At 39.8% G+C, this 10,671-nt stretch overlaps 1 protein-coding gene across 2 annotated transcripts; it reads left to right on the top strand.

The window, feature by feature from the left end:
• Positions 1-1,391: 1,391 nt before the first annotated feature.
• Positions 1,392-10,341, top strand: LOC134563801 (uncharacterized). 2 transcript variants are annotated; one of them, XM_063422085.1, is made up of 8 exons: positions 1,392-1,791; positions 2,728-2,912; positions 5,111-5,216; positions 6,040-6,213; positions 6,928-7,027; positions 7,950-8,038; positions 8,818-8,956; positions 9,377-10,341. In XM_063422085.1, the coding sequence occupies exons 1-8, from the start codon at positions 1,772-1,774 to the stop codon at positions 9,383-9,385; spliced, it is 822 nt and encodes a 273-aa protein (XP_063278155.1). In that variant the 5' UTR covers positions 1,392-1,771; the 3' UTR covers positions 9,386-10,341. The 2 variants fall into 2 exon arrangements, with proteins under 2 accessions (XP_063278155.1, XP_063278156.1); XM_063422086.1 differs by having other exon boundaries at positions 1,408-1,791; positions 2,842-2,912.
• The last annotated feature ends 330 nt before the right edge of the window (positions 10,342-10,671 follow it).

Here is a 10,671-nt window from a genome sequence, read left to right as displayed (position 1 = left end):
GTCTGTTATTTTCATCTCTAGGAAAATTGTCAATTCCTTCCCTTTCAAGTACTTTTTAAGAGTTCATTTCTAATGGATAAGTCACACTTGGTTTATTAATGTGGTGGGAAAAACTTCACCCTGAAGTACTGAAACACTCCTGGAAGAAATCACTGAAGTAACAGGACAGATCAATGTTCAGTGGCCTAAACTTTGAGAAGTGCTTCCATTTTCTTCTCTTGGTATTTTTTTCTGAAGAATGGTGTCGTTGAGGACTTGGAAAAACTAAAGCTTTTATCATGCTAGAGGAGTGACACTGTCCAAGAAGGAAGCAGGTGGTAAACATGTTTGTCTCAGTGTGGCTGTGCCAGTCTTCCAGATAAAGTAATTTGCCAAGCAAGGGTCATAAGTTATGTAATCCAAGGTGTAACCTAAAGAGTGAATTACTTGAAAGGAGGAAAATTGTGTGAATGAGTAATGGGACTGTTTTAATGGCAGATTGTCACTGTGATTATTGAACAGCTTGGGAAATACTGGAAAGGTATTGGAGTGCAGCTGTGTTGTTATCTTGTAGTGAAAGTTTGGAGTCTTTCAGTGAAATGCTGAAATGTATTTTAAATCCAAAAAGAAAATGGGGTCCTACAAAGCCAATACTTTTTAAAAAGCACAATCAATAGGCACTGGATTGTGTGGGTTTTATTTTAAAGTGCTGGATTCCCAGAATGCAAGCTCATCTTTGTGCTTTTAGCAAGCTGCAGCCAAGAAAGGCTGTGACCAAAGCCATTCTAGAAGTCAGTGTATCTTTCTTCCTGCCCCTGATATGCTTTTGTTGTGGACCAGAGCCAGAGAACAAACCCCAGTGAAACCCTGGGTTCACTGTGGGCAAACACCCTTGTTCAAGGTGCAGTTAGTCCTTTGTCCTTTGTTTACAGGCACAGGAGATGGATTTTGCTGCAACAACTGAAAGAAGTTCCATTCCTGTGGTCAGGGAATAGGTGTAAACTGAGCCTGTCATGGTTTGAGGCCTTGGTAACCTTTTCTGGGCTCTATTTGTAGCAGTCTTGATACCAGTGTTTGGGGAATCTGTAGCTTGTGCTCGGTTTGTGTCACTCTCAGGGCCCCTGCAATGCTGCAGGAGGAGAGACTGATCTCCACAGCCATCTTGAACCAGATCTGAAGTGAACTAAGATTAAGGATCATAAGCAGTTCCATTTTCCACTATTCATTTTGGTCAGTAACTCTGGTTTACTTATGTCTCTCTTTGAATAAATTAAATGAGCCTGGATGTCGTTATAGAATATGTAACTTGGCACTTGGTTCTGCTGAGTTCCAGAAACTTGGACAGTAAGAGGAGGAAATGGGTGTGCTGTGGAATACAAAGCTCTCAGCCGTTTAGGTCTGCTGGCACTGGGTTTACTGTTTACAGTAACTGGCTGTTACTGAAGTGGGCACTGGAAACAGAAAACAATTCACAGCCTCTGCAGCCCTTCCTGAGGACAGGTCCAAACCCGCTGATTCCAATAAATGCCAATGATATCGCAAAGTCAAGAGTTTGGGGTTCGTAACCTGCCTCATTAAGACATCTCACCTAAGGAAAACCTGCCCATTGCATTTCTGCATCCATGAATGAAATCTGACAGCTCCAGGTAAGGGTATTTTTTATCAGCCAACCTCAGGCTCCCACTGAGCAGCTGGGAGCTGGAGCCAGAGGGGAATTCCCTGTCAGCCAGAAGAATGGAGCATCAGCAGGAACCACTTCTTCACACTTACGACTTGAATCCCAAGAAGGATCATGCAATTTCTTTCATTGAGGTAAATATTAATTTCTTTGTTCTGGTCTGTTGTAAAACATTCTTCTCGTAGGACTGAGAATCTCTTATCTACTGCTGTAATATTAAGTGCTGTTGGGCTTTAGCCAAAGCAGTATTCTTTCAAGAATTTGCTAGGCATTGATTTTTAGAGCTCATTATTTATCCTTTGAAAAGCAAAGGTTAAAGTTTAACTTTTGCTGTTAATGTAACTGTGGTTGGCATGTTTACATAAGCAGCCAGCTCCTGTCAAATTAGGAAATCTGTGTTGGGATTTTATCAGTTATGCATTAGTTTTGAAAGCACTGTGCTAAGAACAATGCTTATCCTAACTTCAGTTTCAATGCAGTTAAACTCCACAAAGTTTGGGCGTAACCTTGGTAGTGTTCGGGGTGACCACAGAGTGAGGATCTTCTTCTGCAGTGAATTTTGAGCATTTTTAAGGACTCTTTAAATAATAAGCAAGATGAGAGGGAGTGTGCTAAGGTGTGAGTTTCTGTAGTCACTCATCCTTGGCAGATGGGTATTTTCTATTCTTTTCTCAGAAAAATGAAAAATTAATGGACAAAACTTAATGGTAGATGCATCCAATTATAGGATTTCCTCCTTCCCATCTCATCCCTCATAGATGGCTTCAGGACCATGGCTTTGTCTTTAAAAACAATGTCTGTTCCAGGAAATTGTCTGCAAATACAGTCCAAGTTTGTTATCTGTAAAAGGTAACAAGCCTAAAAGAACAAGAGAGGAGCTCTTGACAGATACTTTAGTGTGTTGGGATTTAGGTCACTGAATGAATACCACACGTCTGATTTCAAAAATTCAGAAATAACAAGATTATTGAGATGTTTTTACAGAACTACCTGGTTTCATAAAGGAAAATGTGCTGGATAAGTTATCAGGAAGTTGTACCAGTTTTAAGTTAATTAGTAATTCTTTATAGGGAAGGATGCTGTAAAACAAGCTCAAAATCCACAATCCACAGCAGCAGAAAGGGAAGTCCATTCTGCTGCTGCAAAGTTTGGAAGAAAGGGTCTTTTCCCCCAACTGCCTCTAGGATGTCCTTTCTGGAAGTCCTGCTGTGTGTCCTGGTCCTGGCCAGCCCCTTGCTGAGCGACGCGTCACAACGTAAGATCTGCTGGAATTCTGCTTTGTGGCTAGTCAGAGCAGGGACATGGCCATGTCCACTCCACTGGGAACTGCTGGGCAGGCATTGCAGTCCCTCTCGGGGGGAGTGCTGCTTGGGAATTCTCCTTAGGCTTTAGGCTGGGTTTATTTTAAATAACAGCAAAACAATGCAAATGTGAAAACCTCAGTGAGACAGCTGCTGTCCTGTGTTTGGCATCACAGTGAAGAGGTTACAACCATATGAATTTCACCTGATACTCAGTATCCTGGTGGACTGGGATAATTTTGAGCCAGTCTCTGAATTTCAGAAGGGTATTTTTAAGTGGGTTAAATGGTTTGGTTCTTCTTCTGTGGGAAAAAAACCCTCTTGGTATATAGGTTAAAAAATCATATACTTTTTTTAGAGCAAGTGGTCTTAGATTTTTTTGTTATTAACGGGGAGAAAAGCATCAATAATTAACAGCTTGACAACCAGAATGCACTGATAGAAAAGTTCTTTTAATTGAGAACCTAAGTAATGGAATTGTCTCTGGTTTTGTTACAGTAGACCAGTACTGGCCTGTAATTATTTTATGGGAAGATTTCACACATATTTTATTGATGTATTTATTTATCATCACTGTTCTGTACCTGGTAGCTACCAGTTACTTGTAATTGGGTATCCCTAAGCTAATAGGGGTGTAAACCAGCTGCAGTTATTATTTTTCCAATAAGAATTTTGGGTTGTGATCTCAGGGATTTTTTTACGCTACTCTAAACTTTCATTTGCAAAAAAAAAAGTTACCACTTGAAGGCTAACTTGGCTTTTATGTAGACCACAGTATTTTGAAGTGCTCAGCAGTGAGTTCCTTTATCAAGTGGAATATTAGAGCATTAATAGCAAAGGGCACACACTCCCTCTCCCAGCAGAATCATAACTGGTGATTTTCTGCTGCCTTAGTATTTTTCGTTTCATTGCTAAAAGAATTGTAATGGTGTTACTGGTCAGAGGGGTAGCTGAAAACATTGCTTATCTCCTAGATGAACCATGCCGAATGTTACCTGGTATTTTTCATTGTTCTGTAGTTTATAGCCATAACACATGACCTGTAGTCAGGTTTTGTTGGAAAATGTTTCAGTGCTGATGCCCTCTTGGGAGGAGAGCATGCGGTGTTATGTAAATGGATTGGTACAAGCCTTGGTCACTGTAATAATTTGGATTTATCTTTGATAAGCAGCAAATGTTGGATTAGATGGACTTGGAGAGTGGCAAGGAAAGAGGCTCCCATCTTTTTTTGCAATGCAGACTGCTCCCACCACAGTTCCTCTGGCTAATAATGCATCAGTCAGGAGTTTGTTCCTAGTGGAAAGTTCCTCTGACAATGGCAGTGACATTAAAGCTGCTCCAGCAGATGCCTGCTCAGCTTGGAAGGGTCTGCTCAGAGATCTCCAGTTCTGACTCTGCCTTCATTCCAAATGTGGATCCTCTCACTGGGAACAGTTGTGCAAAATTATATTTGGCTTTACTGGCAGTTTGGGGGATTTTTTGTGTGTTTAGGTTGGTGCCTGGCCTTGAGTCTGAGTCCTGAGCAGGAGAGGAACAGGTAGCAAAGGATGTAGGGTGGGAGTGCCAAACCTGCTGGCGTTGGATGGCTGATTCAGGCTGCTGAAGGAGTTTTTTTCTAGCCAGCCAAATACCTGTGAAATATTGTAAACACTCAGATTCTGGAACAAAATTTACAGCCCAGTGTTTACACAGCAAAAGAGATAGAGGAGAACCAACACCAATGCAAACCAGATCCTTTTGTAGGCTAAACCAAGGAATAATCCAAGTGTAAAACACACAAAAAAGTTCTAATTTGGATTATAACTGGAAGGTGGGAACCGCATGACTTTTAGTCTCTGCTAACAATCCAGAGATGATATGCAGTGGAATTATGACACAACCACACCTAAAATTGTGAGATAAAAATCAAAACAGCACAAGCCATACAATTTGGAAGATGGGTACACATTCAGAGTAAAGTAATTTAGGCAGGTAAATTTTCATTTCTCATATAGCTTCAAAGTTTTCAATGGTCAAGTCACTGGAAAGTATGATTTAGTATCATCTACAGAGTACATATGAAGCTTAAGTTTCTGGTGTGATTAGCAACAAGCCCACTAACAATATGTTACTATATAATTGCATTAAATACTTGTTTTGTTTTAATTCACAGCCAACTGCACTGGAGTTACAGACTTTCAAGCCTGTTTGGGTAATACAGATGAATTCTGTCCTAAAAATATTGTTTGTCAATGTAAAAATGAAGAACCTTTTTGCAGGTAGCGTGTGGTCTTGCTTTGTTTGTTTAAATATACACCATGTAAATGTCAAATATATTTTAAATGATGAACTAAACTTAGACCCTGCAAAGTGATCCATGAAAATAAATGTTGATCTTCATTCACAATTTGCTTAAGTTTATAACTCTAGCACAAAGCATCAAATCTGGGATCTGGGCATAGAATTTTCTTTTTAAAAATATGTGTGGGCCATGTCATTCTTAATGTTGGTAATCACTTTAATCCTTAATTTTTACATGCTCCCTGTTCTCTCAACTATTTTACTTGAGAACTGAATTAGCTGTGTAATTGCAATTTTTTTTTTCCTCGGGTTGATCAAATTTTATTTTGAGTTTAAAAAAAAAGAAGCTATGTTAATGTTCTGTTCTCCATTATGTCATTGGTTTGTTTTTTTTTCCTTTTAAAAAGTCAGTGTCATAATGACAGCCAGAAATGTGAGGTTTCACTTCCACTCAGCAGCTCTGCCATGCTGACAGCAGACAAAGACATCTTTGACCTGAGCCAGGCCACAACTTAGGTGCTGCACCCTGTTCCCAGCAAAGCTTCTTATCTTGGACTCCTGAAATGCCAGCTTGGACTTAGTTACTCAGAGCCTGGCAAAGTGCTTTTGCATCAAATCTGGAAATAGATGGGTGTAATTAAGATAGAAAACACCTTTAAACAAGCAGGAAAAATAGTGACTCTCTTGGCCCCTGCAGTGTTGAATAATAAATAATTATATAGCAAAATATTATACTTTTTTTGGTATTGCTTACTTTTGAATTAAAATGCTATTGTTAAAAGTGAATATTTTTCTTTGCAGATGTGATTACTACAGAATAGGCTGGCAGGAGTACTGGTACATGGGCCCCAAATGTAACCACCTCTGGAGAACTCTGGATTTCATTTTAGTGGCTACTCTTCCTGCAGTAGCCCTGGTTCTCATAGTGGTTGTAATATTTTCCATTGTCAACTGCTTGAAAATGAAAAAAGTTGGGTAAGTGATTGGGTGCACTTATAAGGAGTTTTGTACTCAAAACAGAAGTACAGCAAAAGGAGTCTGGTATTCTGGTTAATTTTTAACCTCTGGATGTTTAAAAGCACAAGATTGCCATACTGCCAGAATACTATTTATACAATTTAACTCAAAGCATCTTACCTGAGCACTCAGCACTTACTCAGCATTTTACCATTGCATGCAGAACTTCACTCTCAGTCATTGCTTTTCTTTAGGGCTTGCTAGGCAAGCTTTAAAGATTGAGAAGTACATTTACTACTCAAATACAACACTACCAAATGTGTATTTCTGATTTATTTGCTCTTAAGGATTGGCCTTTTTTTCCACAGGTTAAAAAAAAAAAGACCAATAACCACTGACAAGCAGCTCAGTGTTTAAACACCATCCCTCCCACTCTTGGGTCTCAGATATTGGCAATTTGACCTGCTTTTTGCTTTCAACACTTTTTCCTACTGACACCTCTCCCAAGTACACAGAGAATATGGGTCTTTTCTTCTGCCACTGAGCCCCAGAAGTGTGTCACTAATACTTGCTCTGACATAGAAAAGCTGTAATAATACCCAGCTCTTGTACAGCCATTGCCACAGGACATCTAAAGCTCTGACATGGCTGTTGAACCAATCTGTAGCACACAAAATATCTATCAAGACTCTCACCGTTGCTAATGTCTAAATTCCGATTGTTCCCCCCTAGGAAACAGCCAAAGCCTCCATCCAGTGGAGCACAACAGAACCCTGCATTCAGTGCTGACACAGCTGCCAGCCTGGAGCACAGGCATCATCAGCCAGCCGGGGTAAGAGAGGCAGAGAGAGGCACAGCACAGCCCCCAGGCCTAGGTGATTCAGCACTATGGGATGGGAAGAGAAGAAAAAAAAGGAAATTTGAGTTTAAAGTCTCCCTAGCATTTGATTTCCAAGATTGGCTGAATGCCTGTGAGAAGGTGAAACTCGTCATCAAGGATTAACTGAAATTGCATAGGAGAAATTTACATAGGAAAAAACAAAGAACTAGGGATTATTTTACAGGATTGTCAAATATTTCCATTTTTGACCAGTTAGAAGACCAGTTTTAAAAAGAGATCATGCTCTGCTCTGCCAGTTTTCTCCATTAGGCAAGATGTAGTAGAGATCATGGTTCAAACTAGTGGGTATCAAGAGAAAAGATGGATAAATATCATTAAAAACCAGTATAAAGTACAAAGAATCACTGAAAGGGAGTATTTGTTTGTTATGTATTCATTTCCTCATTTGGTACCTCAAGGGATTATTTTACATATTAAGGAACACACAGAGTGTGAGAAGGAGACAAGAGTGTCTAAGAAAAGGGAGAAAATAATCTAGTCTACTACATTATTTTCTGCTAAATCCATCTGTAGAGTATCAATAGCTTGTCAATGCAGCAGGTCTGAGCCTACCTTTACCAGGAGATGGTGCTGTTCAATTTTTAACTAATTTGGAATTTAGTCTTGCTGATGCTGTTTTTCCCAAAGTGTGAATCAGACCCAATCCTGCAGTTTGGCAGGGAAGAAAACCCTTCGTAAAAGGAATCTTTTTGGGGCAGCGCTGCAGGACTTAGGGCTTTCTCACACCCCAGGCTGAGATTTGTAGCCCAGAGAAGTGAAAAACTGGTTTATACCTTCTAACATACTGCACCTGGAGCTGGTTATTCTAATTTGTTGTCATTTTGCTCTGTGTAATCTGATCCCCTACACACAGGATGTCTGGGCTGGACAAATTCCAAAAGTTGTACTGAAAAGACAAGACTTTAATGATCCCTCAAGCCCAAATCAAAGGCAGAATTACAGGTATGCTGCTGTTCTTTCTTTTTTATTCATTCTCACTTTGTACCCTGGTTTGGAGACTTGGAATGACTTTGCAGCTTTGCCAGTGGCACAGCAAGCAACAACGGTCCAGTAAATAGCAAAGCTTTTGACTGGATTATTCACATACAAATCCTAAAATACCACTTTATCCAGAGGCTCCTCTGGTTTTCCTCTAATCCCAGAGGCATTCATTTCATTACTGTTTAGAAACAGTTCCCTGCTTCTGCTTCCTCACTTGAATCCCCATTAGCACCCAGCCAACTGCTGCAGCTTTTACTGCAACTTCTGCAGAGAACTTGCTTGCCAGGGTGCAGCTCAGTGAGAGCAAAACAGTCTCCTCACACGTAGCAGGGTTCTGCTGCAGAGACGGGCTGGAGCTTGCTGATGTTTCAGTCCCTCAAGGAGGTCTGGTTTTTTTTCACTATAAATGTTGAAAATGTTGAAGGTGTAGCTATGGTGAATTTAAAATATTCTGAAAATAATTGTAGAAAATTATAGAAAATTAGGTACTGTGGCATTGTTTGTTGTGAAAAGAAAATAAAAGCTTAAAAACAATGTTGCTTCTATAAATTCAGTCTTCTCTGTTTGCAGGATGAGGGTGTGACAGTAAAATGAACCTAAAAGACCTTTTAGATATTACTGCCTCAGTGCCGCGCATGCAGTAGTGAGCTTTAACATTTTTGTATCTCAGTTTAAACTAACCCTTTGTGGAATTTGCAGTATATTATAAGGTTCTAATAACCTTTTTCTCTTTTGCATAGTCCTGTGTATGCTCAACCTCCAAGGACGGCAGATCCAGCATCAGATTATTTCCCTCAGTCCCGAGCCCAGCAGGATGAGCTTGACTACCCCAGGAAGGATTTGCCTTATCCAGTTTATCCAGAGGCGAGACAGTACTGGGTACGTATCAGTTACATCCCTCTGCATATTAATTACACACTCTGCGTATTAATTATATAATCCATCCTGGTACTGAATACAAATCATCGCTAAATTGACAGTGTTTGTCACTAAGATGTGAGGTAACAGCCTACAGCTACCTTTCACTGTGCAGGTGTTTTCTTCAGACTCTGTTGGAATGTTTTAAAATATGTTTTAAATATTTCCAAAGTTGTTTCAGTTTGTGTGCACACAGTGGTAATGCTTACAGTTATTTGCATGAAAATAATCTTCCAAAGCTCTTGGTGAGTGCGCACTCAGAAGCAGCACATTCTGAGAAAAGAAATATATAAAAATGTAGTTTGATTACAGATTGTTTTAACAGCAAGCATACCGGGGAGTGTGTCTCATGCTACTGATTTAATTCTAATCTCTTCACAGAGATACTAAGAACAAGTGCTTCCTGTATCAGAAATATCTTGGAAAGCTGCGTGATCGTTGGACAATCCAGGTGCTGAAAGAGCAGTGACACCCTGGTGGGACATAGAGGAAATTAGCATCTTTCTTAGAGAGCACTAAGTCAATTTGCAAAGAGAAGGTGTAGAGAATAACTCCAAAAGAAAATCTGATATCACAGAATCACAGAATTACTAGGTTGGAAGAGACCTCCAAGATCATCGAGTCCAACCCATGCCCTAACACCTCAACTAAACCATGGCACTGAGTGCCACATCCAGTCTTTTTCTAAACACATCCAGGGATGGAGACTCCACCACCTCCGCAGGCAGGCCATTCCAGTACTTTATTACTCTCTCTGTGAAAAACTGATATGACACGACATCAACCTCTGATTTATTTACTGTGTAATTGGTGACAACTTCGTGTGAATTCCTGATACTGCCGTGCACAAGGGTCTGCCCCTGTGGTACAAACACAGCAAAAGACTTAGCCTCTCTCTGTCCCAAGATTTATCAAACACCTACAGATCCAGTCCCCTCTCCCTTGTCTTTTTTGCTTTGTGTTCCGTCTGTCTTGATCCCAACAGCTGGAATGGTTTGCCTTTAAAACTGCCCTGGCTTGCCTTGTAACTTTTTTGTAAATGAGGAAAATAAATGAAGCTATGGATGATTGGCTAACTTGCCACTAAGTAACAAATTAAAAAGACTGAAGACTCGGATTCATTTCCCATTTTCCAAAAAGTCTGAAGCATATTATATTGTGCATTATGTGAAATGATTTTCCTTAGGAAATATGTGAAACTATATGAACAAAACCAGAATCTCAAGGATTTTAGAAAGGGGTTTTTGATATTTGGTTTTCCTTTAATGTAACAAAAAAGCAAAGTGGGCACATTTCATTTCTGGATTTACTTCTACTGCTGCAAATTCTGTCACAAATAAAGTAAGTTATTCTGGTTCCTTCTCTTATCTTCAGTAACACAGAGAAACGGTGTTAGCACATATGTTTAAGACCATAGACTATCAGTTTAAACCATTCTGACATTAGAAATTCAGATCCAAAGGTGGCAGAGAATTTTCAGTGAATCACTTTTTTCTGTCACTTCTCAGCCCAGGCGATGCCACAATCTGACAAATTGTGGTGATTGTTTGACCTCAATGCAGCTCTGTTGTACCAATTTCAGAGTGACCACAGAATATGAGTGTTCAATTTGATATTACACCACTGCTCTGAAAAGGAATAGGAGGAACAGATAAGGAAGTGCTGTAAATATCCAT

This window comes from Prinia subflava, chromosome Z (genome assembly GCF_021018805.1).
Source record: "Prinia subflava isolate CZ2003 ecotype Zambia chromosome Z, Cam_Psub_1.2, whole genome shotgun sequence".
Classification (NCBI taxonomy): Eukaryota; Metazoa; Chordata; class Aves; order Passeriformes; family Cisticolidae; genus Prinia; species Prinia subflava.
This window is presented reverse-complemented; position numbering and strand designations above follow the sequence as displayed.